The sequence below is a fragment of the Formica exsecta genome, unplaced genomic scaffold, assembly GCF_003651465.1.
Source record: "Formica exsecta isolate Colony F162 unplaced genomic scaffold, ASM365146v1 scaffold80, whole genome shotgun sequence".
Classification (NCBI taxonomy): domain Eukaryota; kingdom Metazoa; phylum Arthropoda; class Insecta; order Hymenoptera; family Formicidae; genus Formica; species Formica exsecta.
Window position 1 is genome coordinate 355505 of NW_021853570.1, and position 14270 is coordinate 369774.

Here is a 14270-nt window from a genome sequence, read left to right on the forward strand (position 1 = left end):
AGCGTCGTTAATGGTCTAGCATCGATAAGCAGGGGAACAAAAACAAGCAATAACCTATTTTCTAAATAACTGTTCGTTCACGCATAAAACATTAATCGATTCGAATTTATGTCCGTGAATTTCGCATTAATCATTGGAAATATCTCTTTTAATCCGATTCCATTTTGGAGCGAAAAGTATTAGTACGAGTTAGCGCGCGTTGTGAGATGGCCGCATATTCACAATACATGCGCGGTTTATAAACATTGAAAAAAATATATCTTGCGTTCCATTGCCGTGAATTATTCCCCATTGTAACGCAGAATCGCGCGATATGCAATTTCAAGCGGTAGTCGAATCGATTCTACAGGGTGTGCTGAACAAAAAGCAATTCAGCTCACGCCCGCCGACAATAAGAGATTAATTTCTTTTTGTCATTTACCTATCGGTTATTTATCGTCAACTATTTCAAATTACTGTGTCAGGGACAATTATTTCACGGTCGTTAAACGCGTGAGTGCCTAAAGGGAAGTTCACTTTCTCACAGGTCAGCACGGCAGGCCCAAAAAAAAGCTCTGTCAATGTGTCAATAATCGAATTATTTCCTATTTCCATATTAAGAGGATGCCGGACCGTCCTGTTTTACCGGCCATAATAATTATATATTTGCTTAATATAAGGGTTTTGCGGTGTGTACGTGCAAAATAGGATACCTCTCCACTCGGAAATGCATGAAGGAATATAAGTAACCAATCTATTTAGCACTATGAAAAATTGATGATTTTTAGGATTTTTTTGAAGAATATTAAATAAAACTAAATTTTTAAAGAATGTTAAATAAAATTTAAAGAACATTAAATAAAAATTGATATTTTTGACGTTTTACATATGTTTTACTGATGTTTAAACAGTACACGATAAATAAATATCCAAGATTTGCAAATACTGACATATTATTTAAACATCAATAAAACACCGAAAAGGTCAATTTCTAATATTTTTTTAAAGAAAAAATTCCTAAAAATCATCAATTTTTCATAGTGTTAGAGTAGACTGGGTCTTTAAATGAGCGGCGAGTTTTTTCCGCCATATCGAATGGAAGGAAGCTGCAAAAAGCGCCGTTCTATGTGTGCCGTTATCAATCTCCATATCGCCGGGTAATCGCGCGGAAGCTCCGACAACGCGAACGCGATATTCGCACGCGGTAAGAAAACTGCAATGGCTAGCGATGCGTGAATAATTCGCGCCGCCTTCGGCCTTCGGATGCATAAACGGGTGCTAACGTTAGGGATAGGTGTGTCCTGTTCCGCGGTGTGCAAGCAATGTCACTGGGTCGGCGCATTCTGTCATTCGCCATGAGAAACTGGCAACAATGCAATGCAACGCGCAGTGCAGCAATTGCGTAACGCGATTGCATAATTACACCGATCCGCCAGAGCGGAACCGAGCTCCTCTCTCAGATCGCGTGCTGCGATGATCGATCAATAAACTCGCTTGCGTATGCGTCGCGCGTATTATCTATGAATCGACATTTTTTTTTCGATTCATCGCGCCAATCGTCCATTGAATCGCGGGATCGAGCGATCCACCGTCGACGAAAGATGCAATCGACGAAAGATGTAATGAGATATATAATTCGCTAATCGTTGTTAAAATAATTATTACCGCAAATAAATTAATCGAACAGGGTGTTTACGCAAATTATGTAAGAAAATTCCCTAAATCCCCATAAAATTCCATGAGAATTCCCTGATTTCTCCAGGTACAAAAGAAGTCCTTGAGAACTCCAGGTTTTCCATGTTTTTCCACGGACACTCTGTCGAATTATCATCTCTCGTTTGGATACGCGAGAGCAGAAACGATCGACTTGTACAAGTCACATCGAAATTTCTTGCCCACGCTTCCGAGACTATTTCGCTTCTAGTCAAGTAAAGCCGGCGACTGTTTATAACTGCAGGATGTCCTGGCCGATACGACAAGCCGAATATCTAAATAGTGAATGTGCATTATGATATGTGCCTGCACCTACGCTCGCGAAACTCTATCTCGTTAATTGACGGGAAAACCAAGCGGAAAGACCGAGGGAGGCCGTTCGACGATTCGATACAACGATGTATTGGCGATTATTAATACTGTGCTTCTACGAATCAATGTATCGTATCTGAGAATTTCCACTTTAATGACGATTAACGACGTTGACCATTTGTCGGATCTCTATCTTCGCGATTTCACGTGCAAAATGATTAATAAAGAAACGAAAATGTGCGTTTTATGATATGCCATCGTGTTTTTCGCGAGGTTTCTTTACAGTAAGCCCTTCTTCCGATCGTTATCGATACGTATCACTTCTAGGAAGGCATCGTACAAACATACACAGGACCTACAGTTTGGCGCAACCGAGATGACGCTGGCAGATGTTCGGCCAGCTTGCTGGCTAACTGACTCGTTCGTCGAAGTTCAAACATCGAATTCGAAAAAAAAGAGGAGAAAACCATGCAAATAACAGGCAAAGCACAGTCAGTTTGTGCATACGCGGTGAATCATTCAAATTCTTTCCCTTAAATAATTTTAAAAAATAATGATTAATTATTCTTTTTTCTTGACCTCTAAATAAAAGTACGCGGCAGCACTTCGCTAAATAAAACATGCCTCAATTTGTCTTGGACACCCTATATATAGTCTAGAATAACTTTTACTGGTAAACGCCCTGCAAAGAAACTTGGTTGCACTTTAGAATTTTGCGACTTGCATCTCGCCTACTGCTCTTTATCTCTCTCCCTCTTTCTTTTAAGAAGGCGCGATACTCACTTTAGAAGACCCTGAATGTTGAAGCAGAGAAGTAGAAGCTAGAAGAATATAACAGAAGCAGAGCATATAAGGCATCGGCTGATGCCTGCGGTGCATGGTGCAGGAGGACGGCGTTGCAAATGAGAGGAAGCAAACGAGCGAGCGAGCGAAAGAGAAAGAGAGAGAGAGAGAGAGAGAGAGAGAGAGAGAGAGAGAGAGAGAAAGACAAGGAAAGGGAGATGGAAGAAGGACAAAAAAAGCGAAAGAAGAGGTGAAGAGAAGGATAGAGGAGCACACATAGCAGTGTAGCTCGTCCTTGGACTTATATAACGAGGAAGAGACCACAAGAGGGAGAGGAGAGAAAGAGAAAAAGAGAAAGAAGGTTCGCGAAAGAGAACACAACGACACGCGGATAGAGAGTACACGGATTAAAAATGAAGGATAAAGGGCGATGTTAGCCCTTTGCGATGCGTGTGCGGCCAAAATTCCAGGACAAAAGATTTCGGGGTATTTCTTCTTTTCGGATCCTAACTGTGCAGGCAGGTCAGAAAACTCGCAAATGCAACGACCCGGCAACGATGCCCTATGCTTTTTCCGCTCCCTTTTCGTCCCTTTTCCTTCTGAGAAATGCCGACCACCATCGACTCATCTCTCGTTTTAACTCCGGAATATATGTATATAGTGTCATTCCCATCGCCATGAGTACTTCCTCCAACCACGGGATATTCTTCTCCGAACTTTGAAAATCTTTTTTCCTCTCCATCGTTATTCCCTGACCGACAAAAATATATAGGGTGTCTTGGACAAATATCGACGAATTTATTTCAGAAATTTCTAAAATATTTTTAAAAAGTATTTCCAAGAGAATATTCCAAAGCATTCTTTCACGAATGTTATTTCCTTTTTTTTCCTATATACGTATCTGATTAACTTGAGCGTGTATTAATTCACGCGAGAATCATTTTCTATAAGATAAACCGCACGAAGATTATCTCAAAAGACGGACTCTGTCGTACTCGCGAGCGCGACGTCTTGAAAAGCGAGAGAAAAGCAATATAAAAGACGACGCGACGGTATGCAAAAAAAAAAAAAGAAAGGAAAAAAAAGAGCGGCGAGAAAAAGGAACGAGGAGTCGCGGCCGTGATCTCGCGGAGACCGGAATGAATGCAGAAAGATCGGCGCGGTTGGGTCGCACACACAACCGCACGCGACCAAACTTAGAACTTTGCGCTCCCGCAATTTTACTTGCTCGTGAGTTTATTGCATCACGCTTTCCCTAGCGAAAATCGAAATATTTATCAGCTCGCGATTTTTTATATTATGCCAGATTTGACGCGCTAAATAATGGCCGTTAAAATCGCGGAGCCATTCGAGTGATACGAATCCGCCATTCGCAAAAAAAAAAAGCTCGATTAATTGGCGATCGCATTCGCGTCAACAAAAGCATCAAATTCGAATAAATTATGCGCCGAGTCGACAATCGATGCAAAAAATGCACGAATAATATAAGTAAATCATCAAAATATTAATTGTTTAGTCGACTCCATATTTATTTTTTTATTGATCGATCAAAACGCTAGTTTTATTCATCCAAGCAATTTTATTTTTAACGATACAATGTGGATGTTTATTTTGAATCTTATACTTTGTAAAAGCATTTGGCGAAAAGTACTCCGATAATTAAACTTTCTATATAATTCGGCTCGTAACAATGAGTAAGTCACATTCAACACATGAAATAAATAAGAGAATTTATTGTAATCAGATGTATCTTGAGACGCACCTTATCCTATATACGGAAAGATTTCATAGTGTAATGACAAATAATAAAATATTACTTTCAACCTTTTTGTTGTGGAATCTATTTTTTTCATTCCGGCAAAAGTGAAAAGTCTTTCTCGTTTCGATTGACGGTCGAAGGGCTGGATCGGGGCGACGGCGCTACCGGGAGGGTTGTTGCACGACGGCGACGACGACGACGCGGGAGGGTTAATTCGCGGTGGCTTGAGGTAGGACGCGCACGAGCGGTCGGCAGGTGTCGCCACGTCGCGACGTGGCACGACATGGCACGCGGTCGCCAGGCCAGCCGTACTCGGTCAGGCGATAATAATCCTCACGTGTGCGCGCCCGCCGTTGTCAGACGACATCGTGACTCCGATTCATCGCGCGCTGCCCTGGCCCCTCCTCCCCTATGTAGGTTAAAGACACGCAGTTACGGTCGCACGCGGTGATTGCGCGCCTCGGAACACCCTGGTGGTATTATCGTGGTACCTCGTCTGGGACTTCTTCCACCACGTGCCCGCGAGCGATCATCCGCAGGATGATGCCCCCAAAATGTATCTCGCGTACTCTCCATCTTCGTCGGAAGCGCGAGCGAGCGAGCGAACGAGATATGAAAGATCGCGCGGGGGACGCGGGAGAGACTGTACGCGCTCCGCGTACAGTCGGTGCCAAAAGCGCGCCGCGTGACATAGATTCGATCGCGGCGGCAATTTTCCCGGCGACCCCGACGCCGACGGTCATCCACCGTCACGACATTCGGGTGAATCGCCTCGACCGCGGATGCGTACGACGACGACGACGACGACGACGACGACGACGACGACGACGACGACGACGACGACGACGACGACGACGACGACGACGACGACGAGGGAGGCGTCGCGCGATTTGTGTCATAGTCACAATATTGTCGCCGTTTCTCACGCGGGACTTTAGCATCCTCTCGAGCGAACTTACCTCTCTCGGAGGACTCCATCGTCGCGCTCCTGGGGACGCTGCGCTGCAGACTCCCGGGGCTAGACGGGGCTTGAAACGGGGGATCTCGCCACTGGCGGGCGTGTGGCACGTGGAGAGGAGGACCCGTTCTTGGCTCACGTCGGTCAGCTCGAAAATTCTCACCACAGTATAAACATGGCCGGCCGCGCTCTCGACCGCACGGCTCCCTGGCCTGTCACGATCCGCGGCGCGAGGGGGGTCGTTGAACCTCTTACCGCGGCTGCGAGACGGCGTCGCGGAAGGGCACCGGCCGCGCGAATTCTTCCTCCGGGGGCCTGCGGGGAAAAAAACGCCGTTGCACCGTAGGCTCCGGTGGGCGCGACCTAAAAATAGATCGCGGATTTCGGCGGATTGTTTTGACTAATAATGCGCTTCGCAACCTACTCGCTGGTGGCGCCACTGAGCGGCGAAGTCGCGCTACACTCGCGCCCCCGCGACGCGCTCGCGCTGTCATCTGTCATCTGTCATGCGATGTACATGTGCACATGATATACCTATGTAAGAATGTATATATAAATATCTCTTTTCTGTCGAGAGAGAGAGAGCGAACGCTGGAAATTGAATAATTTCTTGTATAGTTCGCAATTATATTTGCATTATAATGACCGGGAATGATGTCAAGCAGGCTCTCAGAAAGCTGGATTTTCCTTATTGCGCCAGGGAAGCTCTATGCAGAATCGGTATGAATAGCATAGGTTATCTCGATAATAATAACATCAGTGCACAGAAACTGTAACTAAATCGTACAGATCTATTATAAATAAATTATATTACAAATAATTTAATAAATAAATATTACAAATAATATATAACTGTGTTATATATCCGCATTATTACTTTTTCTTTTATTCAAGAAATACTCTGCTGCAGACCCGGCAAGCAAGTCGATCTGCAAATGGACTTGATATCGGAATTTGTGTTTGGAGAGATAGAGAAACGAAAGAAACGTAACATGACCATGGCGATACAAGAATTGCAGCTGATAGAGATTACGAGCGACTTCTTCCAAAGTCCAGGTGGCACGCCAGCGGTACGCAACGCTCTCTTTCTTTCGCTTTTCCCAGCAGACAGTCCCAGGTATAAGACTGTAGGTAATCTGGTATCTTTGGCGATTGCCACGCAAAACAAAGCAGTCCTGAATGCAGCTGGCATCTGGATGCAGCAATTGGGCTCCACCTCGCTGCAAAGTGTGGGATTGGCGAGGCATATACTCAACGACTATTTTGTACTTACACCAAAATCCATTGATAAGCTGAAACAACTACCTGTACTCGCACCGCATTTCACCGCAAACTTATTAACAGCGATAGGTGAAGTTTATGAAGATAAAGATCCGCCTATGGAGCTGCTCAGATTGGTAGGCGAATGGATCGATGAGAATCCAAGTTTACTATTGACTCCCTTAATGGACAATCCAGCATTGCCCACTGGTGGGATTCCAATGACACCGATAACACCTATAGCAGGCCTGTTTAGGTATTTTGTGTACTGTAATTTTTTCAATATAATAATGATAAATAAAAACGTTTAACATCAAATTATTTCTTTTATCATAGGTGGTGCATATTGAGTCCTCTGCGTCATGACGCCGCGGAGAATACGGAGGGTCAACAAGAGACGCGAAAATTTCATTCAAAGGTTCAACAGTTGCTCATGGATTCGGTATTGCGTCTGAATAACAGCGGTAGCAACAAACACGCGATATCAGCGCAGCATTTGGCGTCTACTACTCGTTTATTGACGACGAACTTGCAAAATCGCGCAAACATAGACACAGCTTCGCGTGATTTAGCCATGGAACGACTCGCGCAAGCCGTCAGTGCGGCCATGTCTGCGAACTGTATTTATGGAAATAAACGTATATATCTTTTATATACATATATAAAAAATAAATATATATTAACGCTATATTATATATCTAACATTTGTTACAGAAGAACTATTGGCACTTTTGCAACCATTGTCGTATCAACATTTTTTAATCGAATGGACATTACAAACTTATGCAACTAAAGCAGCTTGAGATACCATAATGACAATGTGTTATTTCACAGATAATTTAATAATTACTGTTTGTACATAAAAAAGATGCGATTTTATTGAACTTAATTATATTAACTACTGTACAATAATATTTAATTTTTAGCCTAAAATGGCTTGAATGTCCGCTTTAATTTTAATTCCTGCAGTCTCTTCTTATCCAATTCAAACTTCTTTCGTAATTCTGCTAAATCTAAAAGGAGCATCGTATAAATTAAATGTCTCTAAAAGAAATTTTGTATTACAAAAATCTTGTGATTTGAAGTTACACTTACTCTGCTTCTTTGCCTCGCGAATTTGGAAAGTGTAGAAATTAAGTAATTGTTTCTTTTTCTTGCGTTGTTCTTCCTTTTGTTGCACCTTGCCAATAGTAGATTCTTTCCTAGATGGTGCAAATTGTCCTCTTTTCTTTCCAGCTGCTATGGTTACCCAGCCATCATCTTCCTCTTCTGCAATCTGTTCTTTCGCAATGCGATCCTCTACCTGCTTATCATACAAAGTTAAATATTCCTCAATTTCTTTTTTTGTTATTTCCTCGTCGCACAAAGAATCATTGTATTCTTTGCACCATCCTGTTTGAAAAAAATTAAAGAAATAATTAGAAGAGATATAACTTAAGAGATGTAAAATTACGATTACAATATAAAATAAAATACAACTTACTTTTTAATCCTGTAAGGCATTTATTTTCATCATTATTCAATGTGATGACGCAGTCTTCTGACAGTTCCATCGCCTTATCCAAGGAAGATTCTTCTTTAAAAACAATATATGCAGTTTTGAATCCTTTTGCTTTCGAAAATGTAATTAAATTTACATCTCCACAAAGCTTAGTAAATGCATGTTTCAAACAGTCAGTGGTTGCATACGGTGGTACATTTAATACAAAGAGAGTTTGGTTCCTGGGATATTCAGGTTCTTGATTTCTTACAGAGTGTTCCTTAAAAAACAGCTGATGCTTATCCGAACTGTCTGCATCGAAGCGAATCCAGAATGCTATAATACAAAATAAGTTTATTTTGAATATAATCCAATATACATATATACCAAAAGAAAAAAGTTTTCTCTCTATATATATAAATGATATAACTTACTTTTAAAACCTTTTGTATTTTGTGTATTAATAGTTTTCATGTTTGGATTTTCTCTCTTACAATATATTTTTATCAAAATTTAAAGCGAGTGCATCCAACTAAGCATTTACCGAGTTTTTATTTATCATTTCTTTTATATTAGTCTATCTATATTTTGGTAATAAACTTATATACTCTAAACGCTTCTAGTAGAATGAAAACAAATAAGGTTATACAGACACATGGGGGACATAAATATCGATTCGAGAGATTTCGAGAGGTTCTTTGTAGCTGAACTTCTTGCACTCTTTTTGTTTTTCCTCTCTTTCTCTGCAACATTTAAATATATATATCTATCTCATGTTTCAGGTTTCAGACATTCTACGCATGTGTTCTTAGAATAATGGTAAACAATGAAAGATAAGGGAAAATTGAGAATAGAGAATTTCGCGGGAGAGAAATATGTAAAAAAATTAACTTTTGAAATTTAGCCATACACATACATCTTACTACTAATTTATTTTACATCTTATTAAAATATATTTTTTTAATAACTATAATTACTTTTAAAGAGTAATACAGTCAAACCTTTCCAAATAAAAATAACATCTGTCCGTTCTAAAATAGTCGAGAAATATTTTAAATTTAATTTCTCCTTTGCTTGCATGTTGTTCGCCGTTACTTTATTCATGTAAAACTGCTAAATTTCTTATATAAGAGAGAGAGAGAGAGAGAGAGAGAGAGAGAAATTTTTAAATCGGTTTTATTTAAAAATATATAAATGATAAGTCACATATGTAATGCTTATTTAAAAAATATATTTTCTTTCTCTAAAAAGATCAATATAATATGACACTATATTACGACAAATGAATTGTTATTTTTCCTCGCCGCATCGCAAATAATCAATTCAAACTGGCGAGAAAATGACGCATTGCACATGCATAATACATGCAAGTGACACAAATGTCAAGGACATTCGAGTCATTTAGCGCGCGTAATCGATTTAAAAGCGCAAGTATATGTAACTCTTGCTTGTTGATCCAAAAATTTCTCGCTCTTTTGCTTTAACTGCATTTTGCTATCTTGCTTCTATTTTACCCTTTACTTGCTTCCTTTTCCTTGCATCAGAATTCGAATCAATATCTATTTCATTTCACATGTAAAAACTGCGATGGAATAAAAGAGGATTAACATACAAGCAAGCCCAAGATTTTTTTAGAGGATTCTATTATTCCAATTGCATTTTGCTGAATTAAAGTAATAGAGATATATATTTAAATATATTAGAAATAGAAAAGGAGAGAGAATAGAAAGATTAAAGAAAAATAGGAAAGGTACAAAACTAAAAAAAAAAAAAAAAAAAGCATATAAAATTTCAAACGCGCTCTTTTTACGTGATAACAATTTTGCGAACGCTGGCTTGTTTTTGCGCAAACAATCAAATCGATGCTCGTTATACAAGTCGTGTGGCACCGAGAAATATTGATCAAGGTGCTTGCCCGACCGCTGACAGTGCGCGTCCGTAACGATCACGGTAGTTATGTGCGGAGGAATTGTCGCACGAGGGTCGCACACACGAAATTCGAAACTGGCCTTTTTACTGTTACTCTTCTCGATCGCGCATCTGCCGTTGCTGCGACAACACGTCGATGCCAAGATACTCCGTGGCAATTTGGTGACACGCGAGGTAAATGCGTATATTAATAACAGAAATTGAATTACAAGCGGAGAACGCGCGATTTTATAACGTGAATAAACTTCCATCTATCCCCCTAGGGAAGCAGCTTTAAGGCTGCGTTCGGAAACATCACCCGTATGCACACGAGTGTCGTTCTATCTTTATTATTTATTAAAAGTTGAACAAAGATAGAACGATGCTCGGGTGCTGTTTCCGAACGTACCGTAAGATGGTCGATACTAGCGCGCGCAAAGAGAATCATCAATCAGTTGCAACTGAAAGAAGATTGAATAAATATTAATTAGATTTTTATGCGATTTAATATAAAATACGCGAAAATTAATCACCGAATATTTAATCGTATTTTTTTTATGATACAGTTTGGGGAATATTGTGTTGAAAATCAAAAGCAGAGCAAATCACACAAAACTCTATAATTTATATATTTTATATGCACACATTTTACTATGTATCACAAAAAGATCTTTAAATGCAGTGAGAGAAACAATATAAAAATTATTTTTATAATTATTGTTACTGTATGATTAATATTGTATAGGCAATAATATTGACTGATGCAAAAACCATTTATACGCTGTTATTGTTTTTTAATAAAATAAGCTTTAACGATTAAAAATTTATGGCATACGATAGATAATAGAAATGACATATTTTCAGAATTGGGCATTCGTTGCGAGATTCTGTTTTCTAACGGAACGCGGTACTTTCCGATATCATTTTCAATTAGGAGGTGAGGAACGCGATTTGAATCTGTTACTCTACTATGATGGACCTCATCAATGGCCCACCGTCTATCCTTCCAACAAGACGTGTCGAGAAAAGGAGAGTATCCTTAATATCGATTACGGTCAAATAATACCCTTGAACACGTCGTTACATTTGTCGGGATGCTTGGAAAGCGACGACGGTATAGTTCGATGCGACAGTCAGAGGAAATTCATCTCGGCACGGCCGAGATGGTGGTTCGTAGCTTTAGCCGACTGCTCTTCCAAGACAGGCTTGAACGTCACGTACTGGATATCGTTGACTAACGCGCCGATCGGCACATTCTGGAAGGAACACTTCTCCGCGGATGAATTCTGCAAGTAATTTGACTTTCACGACAGTCGACGAGACTCGGAATAGCGTTCCTTAATCGTGCCCGTTCTTTCGTTTGCAGACATACTGCCGCTGCTGATAACGACCGCTTGTATCTACGTGATAGTCACTACGCTTAGTTTCTACGTAGCGCTGCAACTACGCTCCAGGAGACTGCTGCATATATCCTACAAACTGTTTATAATTTCCGTGTTGTGTCAGTTATTGGGCTTGTTGTGCGAGATTTACAGTTATGTCAATCTCGGTCTGAGAGGAGTGCCAGCCGAGAAGGCTCATTTGTTGGGCCAGCTCTCGGAAGCGTGCTCCGAGACTCTGTACACGGTGCTTATGTTGCTACTTGCACTCGGCTACACGATTACCAAGAGTGTCCTCACGTCATCCCAAGTCCGATGGCTCATACTGTTTACCAGTATTACTGCCATTTGTCAAATGTCGCTGTACATATGTCAGTCTGAAATATTCGATCCCGGACTGGTGCTGTATATTTACGAATCGCCACCAGGCTACGGATTAATAGCATTGAAATTGATCGCCTGGTTCGTGTTTGTCACTCGTTGTTTCAAGACCATCAGGAAGCTGAACACAAAGCTTCATTTCTACTTTTCGCTGATTATGTTGGGATCAACATGGTTCCTCTGTCATCCCCTAACGGTATATTCATACATCAAGTTTTATTTTAATCAAGTAATTTCTAAACACTTGTGTGCGTGTGTCCTATCTGAACAAAATATTTTATATTTTATAAAAATATGTAATGTATTTCTTTGTCTATAGATATTGACCATCACTTTATTTGTGGATCAATGGGTGAGAGAGAGTGTCGCTAAAGGAAGTTCCCTTTGCATTGTCTTCTTGGGTCACATAACGTTTTTATATGTAACGCGACCATCTGTGAACAATAAGCGTTTTCCATTCCACATTAGGACATTCCAAGTTGTGCCCATAGGTGGTCATGGACAAGATCACAGTTATGAGCCTGGTTCTCAAACTGCAGTCACGGCATTTACTATCACACGAACACCGGCTTACCTTAATCAATCATGATGGAAAAAAAATAGTAGATAGGAAAGCGCCACCATTGGCAGAACGCACTCTTATTGCAGTGGCTATCGAAGAAAAGCAATTTTTGTGATATCAGTATATTTTTTTACCATACATAGTGCAATGATGTGCGGTAATGTACGCATTTTTGCATTGAATCCTATCAAAATGGATATCCTAATCTAGATAATCGAATACTGTTAATAACAATACTGATTTTTTTGCCACTATATTGGCTAAGATTTCCATATAAACAATTTCAAATCTGTATATAAGACTTTTATCTTATCTTGTCACAAAGATATTTATAATAAAGTACATGATGCAATTTCAGATACTTTCTTATTTTAATACAATGAAAAACGGTTTATCACATCTTTTCAGGAAAAAAGATGGACTTGAAAATTTTTTGGAAAAGAACATGTATTGTTACCAATTTTCATTTTTTACATTTTTTATATGTGCATATTATGTAATTGAATCTAAGGCTAATAGATTGTGTTGAATATGTAAAAAGATAATAATTATCTATACAATAATCCGTATTTATATTCAGGTCCCATTGTACATTTGAAAATTACTATTGTTACTTATTATCAATCACAAGAGCCATCCAGCCAGCCATCTCTCCACCTTTGATTCACTAATTTACAATCAAATTCTGGTTTTCCAAGTTTCTTATTTACCTCGTTATGGATTCTGCATAGCCATTGACTCAATTTTTCCTGCGAACCAGTCTCTGGCGGTGTGCGTTTTAATTGTTCCTGCAGATCATCCGCACATATGTTGCAAGGATAAAATTTGGAAAATATATGAAAGAAGTTCTTCATTTCAGTCTTCTGTTTTTCATTTGGTTTATCGGGATAATATGCAGCCATACTGTGTAAAAAGGCCCAAGACTTTGAACCTAATTCATCTTTATCTAAAGGGCAATTGTCTCGAGTACTATTACTGGTAACTGGAGTTTGGTCTTGTTTTTTCTGTCAATTTTTTAAATCATAATTACATCATGACACGATTATAATGGCATTATAAAATGATTATAATCATATAACGCAATTCTTACAAAATAATAAAAAATATAAAATATCTAAAAAAAATAAGAGTAGAAATTTTTACATAGAATCTGATGACACAAAATCAGATTATTAAGCATGAATGAATATTAACAAATTATTTTACGAATTGTTGGTTCACCTTTTTCGAGTCGTAGGCTTCTTTCTCACGTTTCGTCCAGGTCTTAAAATCCTGACAAGCACGACACGGCTTTTCATTTGACATTTTCTAGCACTTTATATGCATGTACGTAAAGATCCTCAATATGTCACCGTAAACAGGTTAACGTAGCTCTCATACGCAGCATAACCTCTCTTTTCTCTCTTACAGTTATAAGATTGGCATCGAAGGTTTTTTTAATCCTTGTACATATTCGGTAAAATTATTCATAATGTAGTCAAAATGAAACGGATTTATGACAGTTAAAAGCATGTCTTTGTAATACTAAAAATTTGATACGGCTGCCGCTCTTACAGCGGCTGTGGGCCACTCCATTCCATGATGTAATCCAGTGATGCGCTGCCGTCATCCGTCATCACTGGCCGCGTTCAGGTGCAGCAGAGAAAACCGCTTGTTAGTAGCAATTGAATATGATTGGTTCTTACTTTTAGAACCAACGAATCAACGTCGAGTGTTAACAAGACGATAACTGAGCGCTTTCTCTGCTGAACGCGGCCACTGATGTAATCTAACCTACCCTAATCTGATCTAACACA

At 39.6% G+C, this 14270-nt stretch overlaps 5 protein-coding genes across 12 annotated transcripts in view; 2 read left to right on the top strand and 3 right to left on the bottom strand.

The window, feature by feature from the left end:
* LOC115244238 (retinoic acid receptor RXR) overlaps nt 1-5839 on the bottom strand; it is a 99059-nt gene extending 93220 nt beyond the window's left edge. For 2 of the 4 annotated variants that reach the window (XM_029821741.1, XM_029821725.1), the window contains exon 1: nt 5506-5830. Coding sequence is in view for 1 of the 4 variants with exons in the window: in XM_029821744.1 (XP_029677604.1) it covers nt 5506-5524 (19 nt within the window). In the remaining 3 variants the exon portion in view is untranslated. Of the gene's footprint in view, nt 1-5505 lie in introns of all 4 variants that reach the window. The other 2 variants (XM_029821744.1, XM_029821736.1) reach the window with 2 other exon arrangements.
* Nucleotides 5840-6011: 172 nt separating this feature from the next.
* Nucleotides 6012-7703, top strand: LOC115244240 (uncharacterized protein C7orf26 homolog). 3 transcript variants are annotated; one of them, XM_029821745.1, is made up of 4 exons: nt 6012-6224; nt 6399-7020; nt 7101-7402; nt 7479-7703. In XM_029821745.1, the coding sequence occupies exons 1-4, from the start codon at nt 6146-6148 to the stop codon at nt 7565-7567; spliced, it is 1092 nt and encodes a 363-aa protein (XP_029677605.1). In that variant the 5' UTR covers nt 6012-6145; the 3' UTR covers nt 7568-7703. The 3 variants fall into 3 exon arrangements, with proteins under 3 accessions (XP_029677605.1, XP_029677607.1, XP_029677608.1); XM_029821747.1 differs by having other exon boundaries at nt 7482-7610; XM_029821748.1 differs by having other exon boundaries at nt 6087-6224; nt 6415-7020.
* Nucleotides 7590-9105, bottom strand: LOC115244241 (ribosomal RNA-processing protein 7 homolog A). The gene is made up of 4 exons (XM_029821749.1): nt 8679-9105; nt 8248-8580; nt 7860-8156; nt 7590-7777 (listed from the first exon to the last, which is right to left on the bottom strand). The coding sequence occupies exons 1-4, from the start codon at nt 8716-8718 to the stop codon at nt 7692-7694; spliced, it is 756 nt and encodes a 251-aa protein (XP_029677609.1). The 5' UTR covers nt 8719-9105; the 3' UTR covers nt 7590-7691.
* A 951-nt stretch (nt 9106-10056) lies between these two features.
* On the top strand, nt 10057-12530 carry LOC115244237 (transmembrane protein 145-like). The gene is made up of 4 exons (XM_029821716.1): nt 10057-10347; nt 11017-11440; nt 11519-12108; nt 12232-12530. The coding sequence occupies exons 1-4, from the start codon at nt 10201-10203 to the stop codon at nt 12499-12501; spliced, it is 1431 nt and encodes a 476-aa protein (XP_029677576.1). The 5' UTR covers nt 10057-10200; the 3' UTR covers nt 12502-12530.
* LOC115244243 (FAD-linked sulfhydryl oxidase ALR) lies at nt 11614-14107 on the bottom strand. Of its 3 annotated transcripts, XR_003885338.1 has the most exons (4): nt 13696-14107; nt 13185-13478; nt 12487-12563; nt 12294-12346 (listed from the first exon to the last, which is right to left on the bottom strand). XR_003885338.1 is itself a non-coding variant. In XM_029821752.1 (3 exons), the coding sequence occupies exons 1-3, from the start codon at nt 13777-13779 to the stop codon at nt 12552-12554; spliced, it is 390 nt and encodes a 129-aa protein (XP_029677612.1). In that variant the 5' UTR covers nt 13780-14107; the 3' UTR covers nt 11614-12551. The 3 variants fall into 3 exon arrangements, 2 of the variants coding, with proteins under 2 accessions (XP_029677612.1, XP_029677611.1); XM_029821752.1 differs by having other exon boundaries at nt 11614-12563; XM_029821751.1 differs by lacking the exons at nt 12294-12346; nt 12487-12563 and having other exon boundaries at nt 12583-13478.
* Between the last annotated feature and the right edge of the window lie 163 nt (nt 14108-14270).

What these genes read in the sequence shown, in the direction of transcription:
- LOC115244240 (XM_029821745.1), top strand. Translation starts at nt 6,146, where the DNA reads ATGACCGGGAATGATGTCAAGCAGGCTCTCAGAAAGCTGGATTTTCCT. An exon ending in GGAAGCTCTATGCAGAATCG is followed by an intron (nt 6,225 to 6,398) that starts GTATGAATAGCA and finishes CTTTTATTCAAG; the next exon opens with AAATACTCTGCTGCAGACCC. An exon ending in CTGTATTTATGGAAATAAAC is followed by an intron (nt 7,403 to 7,478) that starts GTATATATCTTT and finishes CATTTGTTACAG; the next exon opens with AAGAACTATTGGCACTTTTG.
- LOC115244241 (XM_029821749.1), bottom strand. Translation starts at nt 8,718, where the DNA reads ATGAAAACTATTAATACACAAAATACAAAAGGTTTTAAAA. An exon ending in AAATACAAAAGGTTTTAAAA is followed by an intron (nt 8,581 to 8,678) that starts GTAAGTTATATC and finishes TTTGTATTATAG; the next exon opens with CATTCTGGATTCGCTTCGAT. An exon ending in ATGCCTTACAGGATTAAAAA is followed by an intron (nt 8,157 to 8,247) that starts GTAAGTTGTATT and finishes TTTTTCAAACAG; the next exon opens with GATGGTGCAAAGAATACAAT.
- LOC115244237 (XM_029821716.1), top strand. Translation starts at nt 10,201, where the DNA reads ATGTGCGGAGGAATTGTCGCACGAGGGTCGCACACACGAAATTCGAAA. An exon ending in GCAATTTGGTGACACGCGAG is followed by an intron (nt 10,348 to 11,016) that starts GTAAATGCGTAT and finishes ACATATTTTCAG; the next exon opens with AATTGGGCATTCGTTGCGAG. An exon ending in TCCTCTGTCATCCCCTAACG is followed by an intron (nt 12,109 to 12,231) that starts GTATATTCATAC and finishes CTTTGTCTATAG; the next exon opens with ATATTGACCATCACTTTATT.
- LOC115244243 (XM_029821751.1), bottom strand. Translation starts at nt 13,779, where the DNA reads ATGTCAAATGAAAAGCCGTGTCGTGCTTGTCAGGATTTTAAGACCTGG. An exon ending in AAGCCTACGACTCGAAAAAG is followed by an intron (nt 13,479 to 13,695) that starts GTGAACCAACAA and finishes AAAAATTGACAG; the next exon opens with AAAAAACAAGACCAAACTCC.